Source organism: Montipora foliosa, chromosome 6 (genome assembly GCF_036669935.1).
Source record: "Montipora foliosa isolate CH-2021 chromosome 6, ASM3666993v2, whole genome shotgun sequence".
Taxonomy (NCBI): domain Eukaryota; kingdom Metazoa; phylum Cnidaria; class Anthozoa; order Scleractinia; family Acroporidae; genus Montipora; species Montipora foliosa.
The window spans coordinates 34069766-34094481 of record NC_090874.1 but is presented as its reverse complement, the minus strand read 5'-3'; the positions used below and the strand labels follow the sequence as shown (position 1 = coordinate 34094481).

Here is a 24716-nt window from a genome sequence, read left to right as displayed (position 1 = left end):
TCCACCGATGAACAACCATGTAGAACCGGAGAACTTGAAACTATTCGAACAAAATGATCTACAAAAGAGTTCGCCGGATTCTCCGCATTCTGAGAACGATTCAGACCGTCTCGATAGCGAGTCAGGTAAGTTTCATGGTTGTGCTTCTGCGACGCATTCCGCCCTCGTGTTTTAAAGTTTTCTTTCGCTCTCTCTCCGTTGTAATTCCCTGAAATAGAGACTGAAAGAGCGAATGGGGCTCAAGCCATGAGGGAGCATTAAATTTTCATTCTGTGTTGATAAATACCGTACCCTTTGTTTCTATCACATGCGAAAGTTTGTGTGACTTTCGCATCGAGATAGGACCGGAAATTGATCATATTTAACAATAAGAGAGAAGACACCTTTTTGTCGCTTGCTCCGTCTGTACGAAACGAATTGCGCAAATAAATCAAATTGTAAATTTCTAATTATTTTATATTTTAAGATATTAGTGATTGAACAGGTAAAGTGTGGCGAGTCTTCATAGATTTGAAGGTTGTTTCAAGATAAGCTTACATGTATGTCTAGTCGAATAAGTGATCTTTGTACCCCTTCGGCTCAGCAACCTGGGGTAATATCGAAAAGTATCAAATTTTATGATATCAAAAAAATTCCAGATGAAAAGATAATCTTGACTTGGTAGACAAGTCATTTTGGAAACAGGAGACGGAATTATAAATAATCCCCCATAAAGTTTTTTGAGTAACTTGAAAATTCCATGGGAACAACATCTTGTCTTACAGATTTTTTACTCAGAAAATACAAATAAGAATTGTGTGGAACAGTTTGTGATTTTAAAAAAAATACAAATAGCCAAATTGTAAAAAAAAAAAATAATTTGAAATCAACCTTTGTTATTTTGTGGAAGACTTCGTAATTGTCTTGGTATCTAGAAAATTCTGTTTTTCGTCTGTGGCCAAGGACACATTTTCCTGACTTTGTAGCCTTGACTGATTGAGTCCTAATATTGCAGCAGCTGTTTACACCTGTGTATTCTTTTCTTGTGGGAAGAAAATCTATCAGTTGATAGGTTGTTTCAAATAACTTAATTAAACATGTTGCAGTAAAAAAGTTACTGCACTGTGATGTTAAATATTGCCCCCTTTTTTGTAAGATGTAAACTCATTAGTATTGATATTAATTTATAGAGACATTTTGTAGGCTGCACACTTTTTCCATTATTAAGTATTTATGAAAATTTATAAAGAGATTGGAGTTGTGTTTATGGCAAAATTCGCAATGTGTGGTTCCAGGAAATACCCATACCCCACCACGGAGGAAAGTGGAAATTCTGATGGGGTGGGGGGTCAGAGGCCCAGGAAATTCCATAAGGCAAGGGGAGTTGGATAATAAAAATCACTTTCCAAGGGGTTAATTCGAACTCAGTACAAAAATTGCTACTTGCCGGTCTGTTAAATCGTTTTTGAAGAAATAAATAAGTTTAACTATATCTTTTATGATTATTTATTCATCTAAATCAGGTTGTCTTTCTTCTGTATTCAAATCTAAAGGAATTAGCCTTCTGTTAGGCCAACAAAAACTTGACTTGTGGCGTTACTACATGTACCTAATATTGATCGCCATTACATGTCCTTGTTACCAGTCTCCATAGAGACATGACTGCATCACAGGTATGGTTTCTTTGATCTCCCCGTCAAAGTGCAACAGTGAAAGTTTCGCTTCAAGAAGCAGAAGGTATATGTAACGATTTCAGAATCTAGAGTTTTTATTCTCCTTTTCATTTCTCCTTAATTTTATTGTTGAAAGATTGACGTGTTCACGGTCATCAGTTCCTTACAAATGTGGAAAATCCAAGGAGGTTGGGGGGTCCTAAGTGAAATCCCTTCCATGGTGGGATATGGATATTTTCTGGAACTACACAATTGGAGAAATCTCATGTGTATTTGTACTGGGGAAAAAATGCCCTTATTCAGGATACACTAGTCTTGTACAGTATATGTCGCTCTAAACATTTCTAGGTTGCACTTGATTTATCTTAGTGGCCTGGTACAGTCAATGTTTTCTAGAGTTGTCAAAAAGATTTCTTCTTTGTGCTACAATCTCCTGAAGCTAAGAACAATGTGTTTTTCACTTTGGAGCGGATTCAAAACATTTAAAATGGCAGTCTCAACTGGAGTCTCGTCTCCAGACTTCCAGCTTTGTCTCTTTTTTGTCCGACCAACACTTCCGTTCACTTGAGTATCACTTTTCACTACCATCACGTGCAGTAAACACATTTTTGATAGGATTCATGTTTTATTGGGTGTAGTAGCTCATAGAAAATCCAATTAGACGCCACAACATTTTCTTTTTTGTGGGTGGCATTTAGACCACGAACAGGAACCCAAAGTCAAATTTTCTCTTCTTTGAGTAAAACATCGCGGCCTTGAGGAAAGGAGATTGTTGAGGTTTAGTCCGTTACGTCAAACGGGAAATTCTAAAACAGGGCCCAGTTGTTCAAAAGCCAATTAACACTAATCCCAGATTAAAAATTAACCATGGAGTTTATTTCTCTACTCCCAAATGCTGTTCAATGCTGATATTTGGCAAAACTTTACATTAGAAGAACTCAATCTTGAAAAACAAAAATAAGCAAAAGAAACTTTCATCAAAAAGTTGAAAACATGAAACCAATGTTCCCGCTAATCCTGGATTAAGTTAATCGGCTTTCGAACAACTGGGCCCAGGGGTTTTACTACTCATTGGAGGAAGTAAATCACGGTTGTTGAAGTACTTTCGTTCAACCTTCAGAAGGCCTGGCTATTAAATCCTGGTGACGTTCACAAAATCTACCATGTTAACATGTGTGTGTTAGTGAAGTTTTCAGTCCTTAAATAAGAATCAACCTGAAGAAACTACATGTAACAAAATGTTTAGACAAGGGAACCTTGTTAGTTTCCGTTTTATTTACTATCATTTGCAACGTTGTTTAAGCGAGTGAAACGTTCTCATCGGGCAGTCGACATGCAACCCAAATGTTTAAGCTTATAATCTTACATAAAACCAACACAAACATAATTTGCAAAGTTAATGGTGAAGAAGCTCAAAGTTTCAGTGGATAATAAGCTTAACAAAGCGTTATATTTTTATTAAAGTTAACGTTAATGTTTACACTGTTGTAATAAAATTCTACTGTACAAATGTATTTACATAACTAAGTTGGTATTCACTTTCTTTTTTATAAGTTCAAAAATTCTGGAAATTCCAGAGGAGAGGGTGGAATGGAAAACCCTAGGGTGAAGGGGTGCAAATCAAAAAGGCTTCCGTGGGGGGGAGGGGATGGAGGGGGTATGGATGTATTCTGGAACCACACATTTAATATACTGTACATGTAGTAGCAATATAAAAACTTGGCCAAGGAAGCACTTCTCAACATTTTTCTTATGTGAAAACAATAAAGTGTATTTGATTGAAAATTGATGAGAATTATCCACACTTTTTTTCTGGGATGTTACTCACATTGAAGTTTTGTCTCTTTGTAACCCCTTACTTTTTGTGCCAAAAGGAGTGGTTAAAAATGAGGATAACTGTACCAGCATTTTTGTTGGTTGGGCTTAACATGCATGTGCTTGTATGTACTCTGGATAATGCAGTTTCTGTTGGGCTTTAGTGCAATGATGGTTTAATCCTTTTCTTCTGTTTGTTTGTCAATGTCACCAATTGAATGTAATTTTTTTAAAAAACGGAGTTCCATGATCTCCACTTATTGTCACCCCTTATTTTTTCTACATAGTGTCTGGTGATGGGTATTTTTACTCCGCGCTGCCAATCCAAACAGAATATGCAACAATCACAGCATGTAGGCCTTGCAGTAAGCATTCATAATTTAATTTTAGTTTACAAACAACTCCTTCTCACAATGAGTAGATTAAAAGCCAAGCAGAATTTCCCAAAGTTTATGGCACAATCATTGATTCTAATGGGTTACTAACCTTATTATAACAAGTGGAATGAAAAGCAACCAAGAAAATTGATCTATCTTAATTTGCAGTTCATATAATTTTAAAAGAGTAAGAAATTTAAAATAAACTATTTACCTAAAAACTTGTAACATTTCTCTCCCTAGTAATTTTTTTCTGCTTGGCTTTTGTTTTCATTGAAAATATTTAATAGTAATCTTTTTCATGAAATGCTCTTCAAATGGTAAGTCATTTGACTGAGAAATCTTTTTTGCAATAATTCGTTTTAGTCAAGAGCTTTTTTGTAAACAGTTGGGAAAATTTGAAACTGGTCTTTTTTGCAGTAGCACTAGGGAACATATAATTGCACTACATGTAAGTTGTGGTATTGCAGAAAACCACCTTGCATCTTATATCTCATTTTCACCACATTAAAAGCAAAAGAGCACATTGTATCATGCCTTGTTGTTTTAAAAACTGAATTTATTTGCCACAATCCTGCACCTAATTCATATATGGTTTTTCTCTGAGCAGAACTTATCTAACCCTCCATTTTTCATTTCTGATTCATGTTCACTGGTTTTGCTAACTATTGAACAATACAATTTGGATTTCATATTAAACAACTAAAGTTCAAAACTGTTAAAAATAAATTTTACTTTTCACTTCTCTGATGAGACAAGGGCTTCTTCAAATCTCAATGCATCATTTTTGTAGTGGTACATGTTCATTGTTGCCACATGTATTTACAGGATGTTTTTTTAAACTCAAATGGATTGTTGCAATGTTGGTGTGTTGCACTTTGATTGCTCATGAATGTATAATGCCGGCGCATGTCTGGGTAGTTCCAAAATGAAAATGTTCATTTTGAAGTTCGTAGGCCTAGAAAGCTACAGCTTAGTCTTAGCACAAAATATTTGTCATTAACTGTAGTACAGCCGTAAATGAAAACTACTTGATCTGAAGTTTGCTTGATATAGAGTGGCAGCTAGCCATGTTATGTTTTTTTTAAGAATGTTAACCAAATGCTCTTGTAAAAATATTATTTTTGCAATACAAAAGACAGGAACAAGACTTCATGTTTCTATTGTAAAAGACTGTTTAGTTTGAGATGTTCTTGAAGCATCTGGATTTGTTTTTTGACATAATGGCAATGTTCCATCCATGTCCAAGCAATGTAAAGTTGCAGTGAAAACAAATCCAAAAGAAGGGATAAGTAAATAAGTTTTATTCATCAGTTGTTGTGTATTGTCATTGTCAACATGTAGCTGTATACTGTTTTTCAGGTTATGATTCAGGTTCTCATTCACCCACGTCCTCAGCCACCACTCCACCTCACACAATAGAAGATAATGATCTCTCCATAGCAAGGACAGCAGGAAATACAACGCCCCCAGTAATTCAGGTATATTTGCGGTGAAGAATCGCTTCTATTCATCATTGCTGTCAATAATCACACATACTCAATTTACCAGATGTGGTTTGTGGCTTCTTTTCAATAGAAGTGTCATTCCTTTCTCTTTTAGCTTCCTCAAGACAAACAACCATTCTATTTAACAGAAGAAGAAAGGAGAACTCTCGTAGCAGAGGGCTTACCTGTACCAACCAGTCTTCCTTTAACTAAGGTAAATGTCAGGGTAGGGCAAATTGTTCTTATGTTAATTTTGGAGTCATAAAGAGTCTATCTACCTACAGCTGTACATGCATCAAGAGCATCCTTGGATTTACACCATTGACCACTTGCTTACAGACTTCAGTCATTCATCATTCTTGGCAGATCAGGCTTTTCTTCCATTGTCTGAACATTTTGGATAATTTCTAATCTGGTTTCTGTACTACCCTTTTTATTTCCTTAGTCCACAAAATTTCCTTCTTGTTCAAGCTTTGAAGCATGTGAGAATGTCCACCAAATTTACCATCCCTTGTTCCTTCCTCATGATTATATTATGTCTACTTCTTTGGATGAGCTTGCACACCCCCTTTGATCTTCCCATCTGTCTCCAAAAGACGTCTGCACAAACATGCTCATTTCAGTTTTCTTTTTCTTCATGTGTGGGGATGGGTGTTATTTTTTGTGAGCCTTGGTCTTCTTTATTTTAAGGTAAAGGTAAAGTCTCTGCACACGAGCCACAAAGCCCATCAGGCTGGTGCTTATCCCCGGTTTCCGTAGCATGAAGCGACTAGGAGTATTTCTACTCTCCCCCGGAGGGATGCTACAATGTAGTCCATCGCAGGGTTACCTCCAGCATTTTCGCGGGTTCCCATTTATACACCTGGGTGGAGAGAGGTGCTGTGAGAGTAAAGTGTCTTGCCCAAGATCACAACACAATGTCCCCGGCCAGGACCTGAACCAGGACCACTCGATCTGTAGTCGAGCACTCTAACCATGAGGCCACTGCGCCTCCCCTTCGCCCTCTTTATTGTGGTTACTATGTTATTTTTTTGCCATAACTGGAGTGTGTTTTCTGGTGCAGTGACCGGTTGTAAGTTAGATTTGGTTCTACATGTAAGATGCTACAAGTCATAGTCACATAGCAAGACCTGTAGAACTTGGGTGACATTTTTGTTTTGTTTTTAGGTTGAAGAAAGAGCTCTAAAAAAAGTTCGACGCAAAATTAAAAACAAGGTTTGTCACTTTTGTATCAGAATTGTAGTGTAAGCTGAGAAGAATGGAATAACAAGTGTCTTATTTAACAATAACAACTTACATAATTATATAGGTGTACAACAGCAACCACTTGTACTCAATAATTTACAGCAATAGCTGAACTAAAACCTTTTTGTTGTGTCACTTTTCAGATATCAGCACAAGAAAGTAGACGTAAAAAGAAGGAATACATGGAAACATTGGAAAAAAGGTATTTTTTCCTCTTGATAACCCTTTTTGATTACTGGTTATTTCTTTCAAAACCATTTTTCTGCTCTAAGTCTTGAGATTTGTCCAATACAGTCACATAATTAGTCACATAATCCCACCCTGGTCAGAGTTTTTCTCTGTCCTTATCTGGGCCCAATTGCATTAATAGCACTAACGCTCACATGGTTTACATGCCATTTGGGTAGAATATAGCACTTCACATTACCCTCTAATAATCAATTCTGTTGAAATATAAGTGCTACACGGCCAGTGTTTGCAAAAGCCTAACCCTTCCTTGTACTTGTACATTATTCATTGCAGTGAAATTGACATGTTAAATTCCCACAACCGACTCCCGTCTGACCTTGTAGCTCAGTCGGTAGAGCAGCGGTGATCTAACCCGAAGGTCGTGGGTTCAATTCCCACCCTGATCAGAATTTTTACTTTGTCCTTCTGTGGGCCCAATGCCGTTAGTAGGGCTAGCACTCACATGGTTTACATCATTGGGGAGAAAATAGCACTTGAATTACCCTCCAATAGTTAATTCTGTTGAAATATAAGTGCTACACTGCCAACGTTTGCAAAAACGTAACCCTTTCTTGCACTTGCATATAATTTGATTCCTGCCGATTTTGATAATTGTCACAAAGTGTCCCCTTGTCCTTCTCCCCTACTTCAAAGTCATTCATGTCTTGGAATACAGACAACTAACAGCACAAAGTTGTTTCTGTAGTGAAGATAAACAGGTGCATTGACTGTAACCTGAAAATATCGCTAACTTCTTATTGTTGGTAGTAGGTACGTGTAGAAAATGCTTAATTTAAACATAGGCTCGGGTCGCACTTGAGACAAATTTCTGAACTGTCCCAAGATGTTGCCAACAGTGTTTGTCTCCGAACTTGTCCGGGACAATTAAAACATTGAGATTAAATGGGAGACTGCATTAGGCATAGTTTAGGCGTGCATCTACAATTAATTATGTGCATTTTTTGACATAATTAAAATTTGTTTCATTCTCCATTACGTCGTAATTGTTTTTTTGTAACAATAATTTCTTTGTCTCTATCTTGTAGAGTAGAGAACTGTGCTAGTGAGAATTTAGAATTACGAAAAAAAGTGGATTCGCTAGAAACTACAAACCGGTGAGTCATGTTGAAAAAAGTTAATGCACATTAAGATCTTTTCTTGAAGTTAAATACGAAAATACATCTGTACTATTCCCCGGGTCCAATTTGCGTTCACGGCCTTTCTTTATCAGTTCTCTTATAGGTCAACTTCAAAAACTTCAGTCACTTATAGCAGCGAAGGTTCCACGTTCCGTTACTGCAAGATCAACACAAACAAGTACATGCTTAATGGTGAGTGGCCGGCATTCCACCAACTCAGGTCTGTAGTGTTATACAATGTATACAGATGTTATCTTGCTTTATTATGCACAGTGTTTTTTCAACTGTAATCAGGAAATGGTATAAAGGCTATCATTTGTATATTGATGGCATTTACTGTACGTTTATCTCCCCCCTCCTGTACAATTTGTAGAAAATTGATGTAATTTCTGATCATTTCTCACATGGAGGTATTTTAACAAATCAAGTTTTTTTCTTGGGTTGACCGTTGGTATGACTGCACTTAGGCTATTAAAATTTCTTTTACCTCTAGTAATAGCTAGATCGCTAAGTGCCAACAAGACAGTCGATATAATACATAGTTTGCAGATTTGTATTAGAGTTCCAAAATACCCAACAGTAGTTGTAATTTTTTTTTATTCCAACCTATCTAGTTAAAGGCGAACTGAAGGCAGAAAGTAGGCATTTTTTATTTACACTTTAGACCATGCACAATAATGTTTTCGACTTTTTTTCTGGCATATCCGTCGTTTTCGTTTTTGGGCCATCAGCATTGCGACTCAGAATGGAGGAGTCAGCGGTCATTCTTTTGCAGCTTATGGCGTATGATATGGGGAAGACATGCAACAACACCCCTTATTATAATTAGGACTAGCTCCGTGAGCAATACTGCCCGCTCGGGACTTCTCGCTTTGTCCCGCAAGATGAAAGATCATTTTTTTGGTGTTAATCCCACATAATAAGTCCTTTATTGAACAAGCTTGTTCGGTCAAGATGGCTAGGTATTTGCCAAATTATTTTTTGCGTATTTATGGACCGAGATGAACCTCACACTTGGTGAATAGCCGAGATAGATAGATAGATAGATAGATAGATAGATAGATAGACAGACAGACAGACAGACAGACAGACAGACAGACAGACAGACAGACAGACAGACAGACAGACAGACAGACAGACAGATAGATAGATAGATAGATAGATAGATAGATACAAAGGGTCTTTTGTTCCTATGGTTAGTACATTTGAATAAGAAAAGCAGGCCTCGGAATAATTTCCGGAGAGTCTCCGGACATGATGACCGGCCAAATTCATTTTAGCTCGGTCACGTGCCGTTTCTGGCCTGTCAAATTATATAAATAACTCTTAAAACAGGGGCCCATGAACCAAAACTGGCGTTATATATTTCCAAAAAAGTTGTTGCTTGGAGCTTATAGCACTTTAAAGCACTCATTGTCAACAACAAAAGTAAATTACAGCAGCAAAATGAAAATAAGCTTATGTTTATTAATAGGTACACTGTCTGTAAGAGTAAAGACTAACCCGCAAGACGTTAAATATCATTATCGATATCAAAGTTCCGCAACTGACAATACACAGCGACTTGCTACAACTGAACAGCATGGAAATTTTAATTTATTTCATTTTCAAAACGATCAAATGTGACCGGTTAACATGACCGTGAAGACGAAAGGTTGACTGGTCAACTCCCAAATCCGTTCGGACATTGTCCGTTGACCGGCCGTTATTTCGAGCCCTGGAAAATCAATGTTTGTAAACAGATATCTTCCCTACAAAGAAGTAGTGTTTAGACTGATGTTTGTCGTGAATATTGAGTCCGCGAAGAAACAGCAAAGCAACCAAGAAAATATCCACAGCAGAACTTTGTTTACCTTGTTTCTCTTGATTACGAAATCTCTGTTCCCCATATCATACGTGACAGTAGGCTGCTGATTTCGTTTTTGAGCCCGCACTGAAAAGGCCGAAAAAGTAGGAAAAGCCCAACATAATTTTCATGCAAAAAGCAGGAAACGAGAAGAAATAACTCCACAAACTTAACTTTATTTGTGTTAGACTTTCCAAAAAAATGTGTTGTCCTTCAGTTCTCCTTTAACAATAATACAATAACAATAGAAATTGCACAATTTGTATCTCGATTGCAATAATATGGAAAGTACTGCTGTAATTTTTGAATGGCCGTAATTTTAACAGGAATATAAATTTTTTAAGTTGAACGAAATCAGTGCCATGTGAAAAAAAAAATCGCCAAAGCGTTTTCAGATTTCAGTGTGAAACATGTAATGGGGAATCAAACTCTCTCGCGCGTGAAAATTGTTTCACTTGTAGAATTTTTAATTTCCAAGATACAGCCATGAATTATGAGTCAAATTGATCGTTAAATTGTGTACTTTGCAGACAACATATTTCCTTTGAAAATTAAATTAAATTGTCACAACTCAATGGGTACAAAACGAAAAACAAACTGCTCTACTCGCGGGCCGAGGGCCGAGGGCCGAGGTTGACAACAGCGGCCAATAAGAAAATGTGCGCCGGTTTAGTTTTGAGCTCGTTCACTCAATATAGAACACGCTGGTTCGAAAATAAATATAAAAAGAACACTCAAAGCAAGTGTACACAACACAATGTTCAGGGAAATGGGAAAAAATGTGTTTTCACTCACCTCCGAACACAGGATCATAAATAGTCGCGCGCGTCATGCAAGTTTGTCTAATGACATCACACATCAAAACATGCGCTTTCATTGGTTCTTGAAGTCACATGATAAGCGGTCTTTTGTTCCCTTACCTTACATTACATTTTCTCTGGAGCGCTGGAAATTTTTTTTGCATACACAGCAATCTCGCGTTTCGGCTCGATAAGGCTGCCGCCTCGTCAGCCTCGCGTCTTCGCTCGGCTGACTCGTTGGCAATTAATATTTTCAAGTTTAGAGAAGTTTACTTTCATTGAATTTTAATTTTCATTCAGTTCAATTCAAATTTTAATTTAAATTAATTTAATTTAATTCAATTCAACTCAACTTTATTCATTCAGTTCAGTGAAAGGGAAGGATACCACAGGTTTATGCAAATACAACACACAGAGAATCTTAATCCCTGAGTTAGCCGATTAGGTATATTAGAATCTACTAATATACTAGATTGTAGAAGTTGCGTGTGTTGTAGTATTTATATTGTATCTTTTTGCATCGTTTCAGGTTGTGGTCCTTTGTTTTGCTGTGTTCCTGGGCAGTTGGAGTCCTCTCTCAACAACAGGTATCAGTCTGCCATCATTTAGTTCATCACCGAACAAGGCAGCAGTTGATTACAGCACACCCTCAGGTAAGATTAAAGAATTATAATAGTTTCGGTCAAAGTTGTCAATGTCTTTCAAACTTTGGGCAGATATGTTTTGAACAGCTCGTTTATTTCTCTGTTTTTGATTGCAGTCCGTTCACGAGTGTTGCTATCAGTTGATGACCTGGATTCTGACGAGTTTATTGAATTCTTTCCGTCAAGCAACATATTCGATGCAATGGACCAGTTGATGCCTTCTGGACAAGCAAAGAGTTTAGCAGCAGAGAATGAGACCAAAAGTACAATCTCCTTAGAGACAGTTGCTGTGGAAGCCAGGAATAATGAAAGCCATTTAATTTCATCGGCAGCGTGAAGATACATGTAGTTATTCTCAGAGCATTTACAGAATTACTCCTGCACAAAAATAATGAAGAAAGGGTATTTTTAATTCGTAGGGCTACTATTTCTAGGAAAGCTATTTTGTACTTGTAAAATGAATTTCTAAGGCTAAAAGGAAGTGAATTTCACTAATTATCTGTATCAAATTGTAAAAAGGTTACATTGCATTGGTCGGGTAATAGTTAACTTTCTGTGATCTAAAGCACATTTCTCCAAAAATGCTGTCTTACGCGTTAACGTTATTTTACAACAGTTCTATTTGCATTTAACCTCAATTGACATGAGGGTAGAATAGAAGTATATTTTGGCACTTGCAGAAAGTAAGACGTATTCTAATTGAACGGCAAACTTTCTTGGTACAATGTTAAAAGTTAAGTGGAAAACTGAATCATGCCATCGGAAAAAGGGGTTAATAGGAAAATGACATATAATTTTCGATTCATTTAAATCATTTTGTTTGGCATCCTTTTGCTCGCTTGACGCATGTTTAATAATATTTTTCCTCAAGCGGTTGTCAAGCATTGAAGCATCGTTGATTCTAAAAAGGCGTAAATTGTACGCTCAACGCGTTTCTAAAAAAATTGCCGTTCCAATCAGTCATTGGTCAAGACCACTGAGAGAATAACCAAAATTTTGTTCGTTTTTCCTAAGGACGAAAATAGAGGAGAAAAAACATTTTTTTGTAAATACTGTAAAAACAAACATAAATACAGAAGCTCTTCCATTTTACAACATTAAGTAATATCTACTAACATATATTAATTTTAATTAGTTTTGTATAGATAATTATGTCGACTTATCAATGGTGGAATTCCAATAGCGATGACAATAGTATTTATATTAGTGAAATAGTATTGTCGTGTAATAATAATTGTCTGTGAATGGGACTTCGTTCCTGGCTCGTCAACATTGTGATGAAATTATTTTTAGAAGTAAAGGAGTTAATTTTACTTGATTGGGATGTCCTTAACTTATAGTATTATTATAAAGTGTTTTCCAGTAATAAAATAACAGGGAGATATGAGAACCATCAATAAAAATTTCATGTAAATAATAATTTTTCGTGGTCAGTTTTATTTGAAAGGAACAAACCTAATACTAGCTATGTACACACTCACTCCAAAAAGAACAAGCAAAACAAAACCCATGTAAGGCTGATGCTTTGAGAAGCACCTGTAATGGAGGTTAAGGCCTTGTTCAGACTTCGTGCTTCTGCCGTGCCGAACCTAATTCAAGAATTGAGTTTGGCAGGAGCACGGCGTCTAAATCAAACTTTTAAATTAAGGACGTTCGCGCCCATTGCTACTGCGCATTTTTTCGCGCATGTCACGCACACGTCATACATCGCAGACCAAAAGGTAAACACGATGCTAAAGGCGCTAACATTTTCCACAAGAATGGAACTTGAAAGCGTGTGGCATCATGGGATATCTGTGGACCCAGGTCTTCTCGGAAATGTCACGCAATGGCGTGACAGTGCGAAGAGACAATCGCTTTGAGAACTTCGCAGCGATTTTACTCTCGTGAATTCTCGGTGACCCCCATTTTTCTTTCCGTAGATCACTTCCTTTCCTGATTTTGTCCATTTTAACAAAAAACAAAAATCTGTACGTGAGAAGTCACAAATATTTCGCTTTTTATGCTCTCGTGCGACCGATGTTTTCTTTCTTAGACTAGTATGTATCGTTTTTCAAGGTCTGTTTCAACTCAAAAAAAGACATCAGCTGCAAAAGTTTGTTTAGTTATATTAGTTATGTTGAATTGAGGACGTTTACCTGATCTAAATTTCACTAACGTAGCTTTTTTATTGCTGACAGTTGTAAGCTAAGATCATCTTAAAATAACGCAATCTTCTAAAAGTGCACCTCATGATCTCGAAAACGAGCTCGGTGCACTCCCATTTTTTTTGCCTTTTTGGCCAAAGTAGATCATTACCTTTCTGCGAGGCAAGTTTAAGAAAAATCTGTACGTGGGAACGTTTTGGGCGCGAACGTCCTTAAGTTTGGCAAATCAATTAAGTTCGACAAGCTCTGCCGCGCTACACGACTCTAGCGCGGCAGTGATTCAGACGTCATGCTGCTGCCGTGTCGAACCAAATTCATAAATTATGTGAATGTATTTTCGATCCCGCGGCTTGAATTATGCTCTACGGAGTATGTGCAATAACTGTGTTTCCAGAAACACGAAAAAAAAAAAAAAGAAACATGGCGGCTTGGAGAAGTCATCTTAACACCATTTCATCTTCTTCAGAGCTTGATGAGGAAATATCATCGCACGAAGAAACCTCAGCTGATAACGGCATCCCACTAGCAGGCTATGCAGATAGAGTGACCAAGAAGAAGCAAGCGGAGATGAGTCCGAATCAGTAGAAAGTCTTCTGCGGGAAATTGCACCTCACGGAAGAAAGCTGGAAGAAGGTCGTCATGGAAAGAGGAAGAAATTGCCGATAAGGTCGATATTGTTTGTAACAGTGAGTATTACAAAAAGAAGATTATCTTCACAAACTCTAAAAACTCAAAAAACAATGATGTGTACAGGAAGCTTAAAAAAGATTCACAAGAACGTCTGAGTGCACGTGGTCAAGAGCTTCAGTTTACCGTAGCACCAGTTATGGAACAAGTTAAAAAAGCTGATTAGCGAGTGCAAAAAAGCTGCCCTCACCGTCAAGACCGCAACGGGCATTGATCGATTCCAAGAGCAAAAGAATTACGGGTCGTGGTTTCCTATGCTGTTTTCTCTTGGTAAAACTCGAGATTCCTGTAAGCCCAAAAGAGCAGTGGAACCATCAACCGGCGGCAGTGAAGATGTTGATGGACAGTCCAGTGCAAGTCCAGCCTCAAGTCTAAAAAGAGTGAACAAACCACGGTTAACACATCTTCAGATGACAAGAAGATTTTTGTACCAGTCAAAAATCGAGGGAAGAAAAGAAAAAATGTGTCCTTGAGTGCTGTTGAATGTATGGAGAAGTTGTTAGAGAGAGACCCAACCAAAGAGCTCCTCAAATTTTATAAGGAAGAGAACGAAAAACCCAGAAGACATGAGCTACAACTCATGCAAGTGGTTATGTCAGTTCAACAACCAACAACATGTTCAACGTTCAACTCCAGTTAACTCCCCGCAGTATGGCTACATGGCTGTCTCGCCACAGCATCTTTTGCGGAGGCGTGCACCAGGTGCAAGGCGAAACTGACCCCGGTGTTAGAAATAACTCTCCAACTTTCTTTAGTCTTTGACTTTGATTTTTCAAGTTTTGTGATACTTTAATTTGTGTTGTAGGTAATATTTCCCAAATTGGTACCTCACCTCTAAAATAGAATAATAAATCTTGAAGGTGTAGAAGCATTGCAAGCTTTCCCAAAAGTGACGAGTGTAGGGCAAATTTAAATTGAAGAAAATTGTATTCATATTGAAGATAAAGTATTGAAATGAATAGTAAATGAGAACTGGTATGATATATCTTTTATTCTATTCCGGCAGAGTTTGTACTCAGACCAAAAACAATTATTGTGGATTGGTCACTTCGCTTCTGAGCCCCATGGCTTCTGTTGACGTAATATTTGACATTGTTCAAACTGTATATGTACTTACTAGTAAGCTCAAAAAATATTCAAAGGGCATCATGCATTTTAGAGTCCTTTGGTTTTGAATTTCCTCTAATTGAATATTTTATACTCTGTTGGGTTTGGCATTGATTTCGAAATGTACTTCTCAGAAATCATGTGAAATGATTATAACAGTAGAGGTTATGTTCACATATTTTCTTGGTAATGACATAAGGTTTACGTAGGTGGTTCAAAACTAAACCCTTGTACTAAAGGAGATTTTAAATAGCAAAATTATTCACGTTTCAAATTCAACTCAGAAATACAAACCTGATTGATTTTTCAGTTCATAGCAATTTTAATAAGCAAGATACTGTACCAGTATGATCACCAAAGGAAGCTCTCCGTTGAATATTTAACTGTTCACGTCTTACTTTGGAAAGTTCCTATTCATGTTAACAAATAAATGGAAAACATAAACGCTTTTTGATTCTGGTGAAATGAAAGCAGGACTTGTGACTTCCAACAATTTACAATCATTTCTGCTTAAAGCATGACAAGCTCTTCCTTGATTATTTACAAAACACCATACATATCCTTGGTTTTCCCTCCACAACTTTTGTGTGAGCACATTTCTGATCCTAGTTGCTTGGTGACAGTTATCTCTTATTGGAAGGCAGTTTGTCATGTTAAGAAGACGCCTAATAATATCCCTGGGTCTTCTCTGGTTTGTGGCAGGATCCACAATTCCATCAATCTGTCTACACAAAGTTTTCCCCCGTTCGATACAAATATTATGTAACACAATACATGCAAGGGTGTTGTCTCTGACTTCTTCTTGTGCACTCTCACATTTCCTCTGAAGGACTCGCCACCTGCCTTTGAGCTCACCGTAAGAATAAAATTGAAGGTTGCCTTGGACACAGGGAAAGTCTTCTTGAACCTAGTTTCACTGTATGTATTCCATACATGATCAAACCAACCGTTGTTTCGTTGCAGACGTCGGCACGATCGAACTGCTACAGCCTTCTCCGAAGAAATTAGGAGTGTAGTAAGGATTAAACTCCGTAACAACCACATTCGCCTTGCTTCCGAAAGAAAAAGAATTTTCTGTTGTAGTTCTACCCGTTGTCTTCTCGAGCCTTGCTTGAATTTTATTAGCAAGAGTTTGCGCTTTGTTTTCGAATACCGCGCCATATTTAAAATGAATACCGCTGATTCAATGTTAGGTGGCTCCACTAATATCTGAACAAGGAGATCTTTTAGATCTTAAAACCGCGCTGTGAAAATTTATCCGCGGGTTTTCTTACCACTATATAGTCGCAACGTAGTACACATTCCAAAGCAGTCTTTGTTGATTCACTATGACTATAGACAATCTGTAGCACAACAACTGACGACAACGAATGCACACGAACTTATTGCAATATCACTAAGAGCCGAGGTGAAATCTCCGAGGAATCTCCGATGACGTAATGGTCTTAATTAATCTCGAACTGTCATCAGGATATCTATGGGTATGAACGATACCATAATAACACTTTTAACAACTTACAGCTTTCTTTCCTAAAAGTCGCGATTAAATTTAATTGGTTTTTTACACGAGTAAAGGCCTAGTAGTCACACGCGTCACTTACGTTATCCACGGCTATGTTTAGTACGGTGGTTATTTACCTACCAATGAAAGTTTAAACGTCGACACACTCCATGGATGACATAATAACCTTTTATGTACTCAATACTCGCTTCGAATCAACCGCTTACTGAATGATAACACAAAAAGGCAATATATTTTGTACTAAATAAAGAGTGGCATATTCCTAAAATGTTAAGTACATTAACATTTTAACAGCTTTTTGGCGAATAAACATCCTAAGTTGCGTGACTGGAAGTCCCACTGACTATGTGGCCGAGTGGAAGTCTGGTTCAGCTCTCCGACAAAACGAAAAAATAAATAAATAAATAAACCGATTGCAGGGCAAGAACCGCGCTCGACCCATGACCGCGCGGTTAATAAATTCGACTCCAGCACGACGTCTGAATCAAAGTTGGGCTTCTGCCGTGCTACGATCGAACCTAATTGCAATCAAGTTCAGCACGGCAGAAGCACGACGTCTGAACCAGGCCTAAATTTATGTTTCACCCTTCCATTGTAAGTTTAACGTGCTTCCATGTGTTTTCGGAAAAGGGTCAATATTTATACGAATCTTAAAACGTACATTTCTAATAATCTAATGTAAGATACACCTGTTGTCCTTTTGAGAACATCATTCACCGGTCCGTCGTTGCAATGCGCCGGGAATTTAAGCAAAGACGATTGCTACGACAACGTCACAAAGCAAGAATATTATTGGTTAAAAAGAAAAAATAGTCGTGCTGCGCGTGCAGCACGAATTTCCGTGCATTTCTTTGCCGTCCAACAACAACGTGAAATCAGCAAACACACGAAGGGACTGGTCGCAGGGACTGAGTCCCTAGTAGTCTTTACACGCGTGGACCAATAGACCATTTTACAGTTGTGTGCTTAGTTTCCTGGCCTTTGAATGAAAGTGAAGCTGAACCAAATTTTAGTTCCTGCGACTAGAGTTTGTGGCAAAAATGGCCAGTTCACACGATGGGACTTGTCCCCGCGACCTGTTGCAGGGAAGAGCTAGTCACAGGGACTAGTCCCCTCGTGTGTGCCGACCTTTCGGGTTTCACGACACTGTGAGCATATAACTGTGAATGAACCATTCATTCTGTTTTGACTTTAAAACCGTTCGTACCCTTCCAGTTACAGGGTAGTTCGCCCGTATTGAACAAGGTGAACAAGACGGAATAATCACGAAATACTTTGCGATAGCGCTAAGTTATATTTTGAAATGACGTTTTCGTTGCCTTAACCGTCGTCTTTGCTTAAACTCATTTCCACCACAACGTTAACGGAGCCGGGGATACTCGGAATGAATCCCTCAGATGAAATCGCTCTTTCTTTTTCATTTTTTATTATCCAACAGATCCATGCTTTTCATTAGCTCCATCCTGGGAAATGACTGCTGTTTTTTTTTTTTTTTTTGCAAGCAGTCGTATTGTAAAACATCATGGGTGCTGCTTGCCCTTCTTCATGCAATTCTTTCATTGAAGCTGAACCACCATGCAATCTTCGATTGTGTATTTTGACTGGCTGTTTTCCATCAGATTGTCAAAAAAGAAACAATTTTTTTTTGTTCCAATTTCTTACTTTGCATAAGAAAAGGAAAACAAATTGATTGTTATCGATATCTGGGACATCGCAGAAAATGTCAAAGAAAGAATAACTTATGTAAATTAGCAATCGACAGACGACTTTCTGGGTGACATTCTTCTGAATTTGAGATTAGTTGATGAAAAAGATCCAAGCCAAACAAATTGAAAAGAATCACAATTTGAATGAAATTGTTCTCAAAACGATAACAGAACTCGTTATCCACCCGAGAGGGGGACTTGGGTACAAGTCTAAACACCTGCAACGGAAAATCCAAATATTCGTTATGAAAATTATCGACATTATTTTCAATTATTTGTCCTGGTAAGGATGTTTTACACAGACTCTCTATCGTGAATAATTTAGTTCTTCGCAGAAGGTGAGCTAGGAAAAACACTTGCATGCCTTTTAAAACCATTTCGCTATTTTTTCAAATTTCAATTTGATATTGTTGTGAGCTACAGTGTAGATATGGAATGTGGCGATGTCTTGGTAACTATTTTAAGTGGATTTCAAAGCGGTTGCCAAAGATACAAATCTCTCCGTGACCGCTCGTTCACTTTGTCTTCCTTTACAGTCCGGAATTTGACCCTAATTCGCCTTTCAAATAACCATTATATGAGATTTTTAACTGAGCTGATCGAAGTTATTGCCTTCACTACGTCTCTGACCTAGTTGTGACACCAGCCAAAGTGCTTTACTCTTGATAAACAAAGTATTTGCATCTCTTTACATTTTTAAGAAATGAAGAAACACTGTACGCGAAGCGAAAACAGAACCGCAGGACGTCCATGCTTGCAAGGAACTGATAAGAAAGATTTGCACTCGCGATGATTCTTATGGAGTTTTAAGAAGAAAAAAATAAATCCAGTGGTTTCTAGGGCTACAACTTTATCAACAGGACTGGTCACGTATGAACGAAGGTGCGAATGTCTGTGGATGCATACAGCGAAACGCTGGGAAAAAAGCAACCATGTTTCTCTAGCTGCTTAACTGTGAAAGGAATGGAGTCTAGTAAAGTAACAAAGGTCCAAAGAGAAAAATACCAAAATGGGTTTTTGCGAATGTGGGCGCCAACAAAGAGTGTTGCAGTTAAGCCACCAGTGTTAGAAGTAACAGGAACAAGTGTCATACCTTTTACTAACCGCTATGAAGGAACAGTAGAGGGTGATTTTTCCCCGTCGCAATTATCGCACCAAGAGCATATACAGGGCAACGGTAAAGATATCAGACAAGAAAACATTCTGCTTTTCCTGGGATCATCCCCAGATAAACAGCTCAATTCAGAATATAATGATTTCATTCCACGGCGGCTTATGCGTCCAAACACGAGCCCTAAACCCTTGCAATTTGGAGAGCTCTCGGCGCCATCTTTTAGCTCTTCTCGAGGAGATCATATTTTGCCTCAGAAGTTGAAATTTGGAATCCGCAATGCCGCAAATTTACCACATAGACAAACAGGAATACGCCAAGGAGTTGATAAGAGGCCTAGAGCAGTAGTTAGTTTATGTCGAGCGAATCTTGAGCCCCTGTTGTTGAGTGAAAAACCAGCTGAAAATTTACACGAGGAACTTGAAAGAGAGGAGATTGAGCTGAATAACAGAGACACTGCATCGAAATCGACAGCTGTGAAATCACCATTCCCCTTGAAATGAAGTATCAATGAATGGCGTGACAGCAACTTTCGGACTCATATGCTAGTGGTACAGTTCAAAGCGAATTCAAGACGTTTATTTTACTAAAATCCCCATATCAAAGGCGTTTGAGCTGAGCACGGCGACACCGCTCGACTTTAAAATTTTACAAAAGTCAACACAGCCTTCACAAGTCAGTTTAATATAAATCATCAAGTTTGAGTTGACTAACTTCCGAGGAAACTAGTATTGTTTGTAATAAACTATTTCCAAATTAACTAAAAATTTTTTTTAAGGAAGTATTCAGTTGCGAATTAAAACTTCGATCATTTTCCTTGGAATAGCCAGAGGAGGTATTCTTGCTGTAGCCACTTCTGATGTTAGCAAACCAACGATAAGAGAACAGTAGGATAAAAAAAAAATTGAAGATAGTTTGCACCACGACACAAGATTGAGGCCAAAGGTTTTTCTAGTGTTAGAATTGTTCAGTTGAGGGTACCGTCTCAAAGTCAAGTTGTTTTCTTTACAAAACATGGCCCACGACTTCAGCTCGTTTAAGGGGTGTAGGAAGCAAAACTGTTTCGCCATTTTGTATGGAAAGCCAGAACATTATATAATCCTTATTCTTTTGGTCTTAAAGCTTTACCTTGATGTTTTGGCGTTTTGTCAGTGTACTGTGGCAACATAATGCATTATTATGTGGTGCGGTTTTGTCATTATGTGGTGAGGTTTTGTCATTATGCGGTGAGCTTTTCATAATAATAATAAACTTTATGTGATGAGGTTAAGTCATTATGTGGTGTGGTTTTGTCATTATGTGCATGGTCAGGTTTTTGTCATTATGTGGTGAGGTTTTGTCATCAAGTGACGACGTTTGCTGGTTACGAGTTGTATTTCCATCATGATGTGTTGAGGTCTACTTTTGACGTGCTGTGTTTATAATCACATAAAGAGAGGACTCGACGTCATAAAAGAACCTCACGACATAAAATGTAAACACAGCTGATGATGGAAACACAACACGCAACCATCAAACTTCGTAACAAAATGACAATACCTCACCTCATAACGACAAAACCACACCACAAGACAAAACGTCGAGACCAAAAGAATAAACAATACTTAAAACAATCCATAATTTTGTATTGCTAAGTAGTTGGTGACGTGTAATGGCCTGTACCGGAAGAGAAAATGTTTCACCGAGTTGCCAAACGCCATGAAACATCCTTAAGTAAAAGTGTAATCAAAACAACTATGAATGTGGCAAAATGCGACAGTCACGCAAAATTTAAGACGCAATACTCGAGGACACGCATGTTGTATCATTCTTCTGACACTTCTTTTTAATCTTCTTTTACTAAAATCAGTGTCATCACATCAATCAATGTCCATGTTTTAAAAATTTATTTTCAAAGTGCTGATTCGCCATCATTAATTTTGTCTTAAATATTCTATCTGGTAAGCGTTATTTCCAAATGTTTTAATAAAAGTTCTTATGCAGTTTACTTTTTATTTTTAACACATCATTCTTCAAGTCATCAAGGGTCAGTATACGTCTCTGATTTTTTTTTCAGATGTCCCTGCCTTGGAGAGTTCCTTTAACAAAGTTGTTCCTATCCTTCCAAGGCGGACCTCGAATTCTATCCGCCGGATTTCTCAGTATTTACCCTTTTGGCGTTCTTCGTTGGCTTAACAACAATTTTAACTAGCTTTATACACTTTAAATCTCTCTCTCTATACATACATCCTAACTTAGCTCTAAATGAAATAATCATTACCAAATGTAACTTTTGGGATAGTGACGAAGAGAAAAAGATCATCTTAAAAACGAACATGGCGACAAAATCGATAAGACTGCGAGAAAAATGAAGCTCCAAATTTGGCTTGTTTTTAAGTGGAAAGTCCAAAAGACTCGTGCTAGTAGAGTCGCTTCGATCTCTCCAAGATACTTGGGCAAGATGGAAACGGCTCTGTTAATAGGGTACTCCAAAAGCAAACATGCAGAAAGTAAAATTTAAAATAAAACTATATAAAAATCCCGGAAAAAGCCATTAAAAAGTTTATAAACTTTACACGTTCGCAACTTTTAACTTTGAAAAACCTTGAACGACCCTTCAGTGAGGGAGGGGTTGAGGGCGTGGTAAAAATGAAATGATTTACATAACGTAAAAAATTGCCATGACGGCTGACCGTCACCCTTTGCTTACTCATTCTGCTCGTGAAACAAACCTAATCTTGGTGAATGATTAAAATCAAACGTGAAAACAGAATGTGATCTCGAGCGGCAAAAACTATTGACTTTGAAACAATAAAAACTCAAGAAAAACGTCAGGTAATATGATTATTCTATAAGTGAAAATTGACGGGAGTTTGACTGTTTTGATAAAAATGTGATGAATTGGAATGGTCAGTGATCTGAAATTCATGGTGAACATGTCCTCTAAGTTCATTAAGTAAATCCTCTTCTGAAGGTTCAACCAGGCTTGCGCTAAACAGCTGATGAAAACGACCGCCATCTGTCATAGTCGCCTCCGTCTAAAAAGAGAATACACTAGCTCTGATTAGCACTCGTTCCCATTCAGCTCAGGCCCGTTTTAAACGTCGAATTTTACATGTGCCGAATCTAATGCAAATAAGCGACAACATTTTCATTAGATTCCGCATAACAATTTCATTAGATTCGGCACATGTAAAATGCGACGTTTGAAACGGGTCTCAAAAAAGGGTTATTTACTGGCTGACAATTATTAAAATTGGCATTTTTACAGCACAAGCGAAGCGTTGCGAGAAACTACTCACTGAACTGGATCAAAAATCTGACATAACAGAGCTTCATTTCAACAAGGAACAACCTTCTGAGTTCATTGTTTAATAATTGCATCGGGTTTCATCAGAAACCCATAAGGGTTGAAACGTGTAACGGCCCCTTGTGTGCTGGGAAACAAGCTTCTGATTATTCAATTCGCTAAGTACCATATTTGGAACAACAAGAGAGAAACATTCAACCAATCAGTTCGCAAGAACACCGCTACGCAATACCACCAATGTTCTCGCGCGAAATTAAGTGGAGCGAGGGGTTTCCAAATATGGTACTTAGCACTGAACATTCGGAAGCTGTGAACGCGCCTTACACGTTTCAACCCTTATGGGTTTCTGGTTTCATGTATTGATCTGCAGTCACACTAACCTGCATCTGTTATGATTGCTCCAATTTAAAAGGACAAGCATTTCAAAATTTACTTGGTTCTCCTTTTCATCGCGAGATCAAGTGCTTAATTTTCGTGTCAGTAATTAGTTTTACTTTATAGATAAGCAAGCAGTCTTTAACGAAAGACTTCACTAAGAAGCTCTTCTAAATTAAGCTTCCGTAAAATAGAAAATTGTTCTTAGTATTGTCATAACGCAGATATAGTGGCAAGACCCCTCGGTTTGGCTAATGATTCATGCCCACGTATAGATCGTTTTCACTGTAACGCAACTGTCACGCAACAAAAAAAAATTTCTAAACCAGTCAATGGAAAAGGCCAAGAAAGTGAATTGTTATAAAACACAAATACATAAACAACTTCTGAAAATTTCAAACCGGAGTGGTGCACTATTTTTTAGTTATTGGCCGAAACGTTTCACGCAACTTTTAAGAGCTTTGTATGGAGATGCCATCTTTGTGTACCAAAACTGTACACAAATATGGCCGCCGGAAACAAACGAACACATTTGAAATTCTCTTTGCCATGAAAACGGTTTCTTTCCACCCATGAACTGGTAGACATACACATCAACACAATTTTCTAAGACTGGAAATGTTTCAAATGTTGAAAGTTATAAGGAAAGGTTTTTTTTTTTTCAACCAGACCGCAGCTGCCTTTTTCAAAAAGCTGTATTTTCAAAACGAAAAACTTTACGGTACTAAAAGCTTGTAAAAATAATTAATTCTAGATTATCTTCCAGGTAGTGAGCGTAAAAACCTCACGATTTTGATTTTAGAATTTAATGACGTCACGTGAAAACGATCTATAGAGCACAACCGGTCATTGTTAATACCTGTTAGCTATTGTTTCTTTCCATACATGGTGATTTGAGGTAACATGGCGTTTTTGCCCTCGCTTTTCGTGCAGAGCCACAATATTAGACATCGATGCCAAACTGGGTCTCATAACTAATAAGGAATCACACCGCAAGAAAAGCACTAGCCTTGCCTGGAAACTGAAAAAAAGTGGTTCTACAAGACACAGACTATTTGAGTCCACTGACGTAGTAATTAAAGACTGAAGACGTTGAACTATTAGCTGGCGAGCTGTAAGTTGCATCGCAAGATATTAATGCAGCAGATCTCCTAACTGATATTTTTGTCGGACTTCCGGACCAAGGGCTATCTATGTCTAGTCAACTACGTTGTGGTTTGAAGATTTATTTACCTCACCATGCACTCACCATAGCCGAAGTCCCTGAGGATCGACGTAATCTCCGCTGCTTGGCCTCCCATTGACTAATAAAAGCCTACAAAAAGTTTTCATAATTTATGAAACGCCTTTATACAAACGTAGCTCACTAACTCCATTCATTTTCTTTTCCTAAGCGAACCCTGTAAGCACTATCATGGGATTAAGAAAATTCGGAGTTATCAAATGAGTTTATTCTCTATTTTCGCATTATCCATAATATACTTTGTTTGCCCAATGGTTTATGCAAAATTTGGAGGGGCAAACAAAGTGTATTATGGG

The 24716-nt window shown here is 37.8% G+C and overlaps 2 protein-coding genes and 1 long non-coding RNA gene across 4 annotated transcripts in view; 2 read left to right on the top strand and 1 right to left on the bottom strand.

The window, feature by feature from the left end:
• The window catches only part of LOC138007182 (cyclic AMP-responsive element-binding protein 3-like protein 2), a 13331-nt gene extending 678 nt beyond the window's left edge, over nt 1–12653 (top strand). The window contains exons 2-11 of one of the 2 annotated variants that reach the window (XM_068853944.1): nt 1–125; nt 3755–3832; nt 5207–5325; nt 5447–5545; nt 6499–6546; nt 6720–6778; nt 7851–7919; nt 8036–8135; nt 11119–11242; nt 11350–12653. The exon at nt 1–125 is cut by the window's left edge and continues 356 nt beyond it. In XM_068853944.1, coding sequence (XP_068710045.1) covers nt 1–125; nt 3755–3832; nt 5207–5325; nt 5447–5545; nt 6499–6546; nt 6720–6778; nt 7851–7919; nt 8036–8135; nt 11119–11242; nt 11350–11570 — 1042 coding nt within the window. In that variant the 3' untranslated portion in view covers nt 11571–12653. The remainder of the gene's footprint in view (nt 126–3754; nt 3833–5206; nt 5326–5446; nt 5546–6498; nt 6547–6719; nt 6779–7850; nt 7920–8035; nt 8136–11118; nt 11243–11349) is intronic. The other variant, XM_068853945.1, reaches the window with a different exon arrangement.
• Nucleotides 12654–18518: 5865 nt separating this feature from the next.
• On the top strand, nt 18519–20336 carry LOC138007181 (uncharacterized). The gene is made up of 2 exons (XR_011124014.1): nt 18519–18740; nt 19104–20336. It is a non-coding gene; the product is annotated as an uncharacterized lncRNA (long non-coding RNA).
• Nucleotides 20337–21312: 976 nt separating this feature from the next.
• The window catches only part of LOC138007180 (two pore channel protein 2-like), a 56750-nt gene continuing 53346 nt past the window's right edge, over nt 21313–24716 (bottom strand). Inside the window, exons 28-29 of the mRNA XM_068853943.1 lie at nt 24427–24492; nt 21313–22530 (exon numbers count right to left, since the gene is read on the bottom strand). Of these exons, the coding sequence (XP_068710044.1) occupies nt 22342–22530; nt 24427–24492 (255 nt within the window). The 3' untranslated portion in view covers nt 21313–22341. The remainder of the gene's footprint in view (nt 22531–24426; nt 24493–24716) is intronic.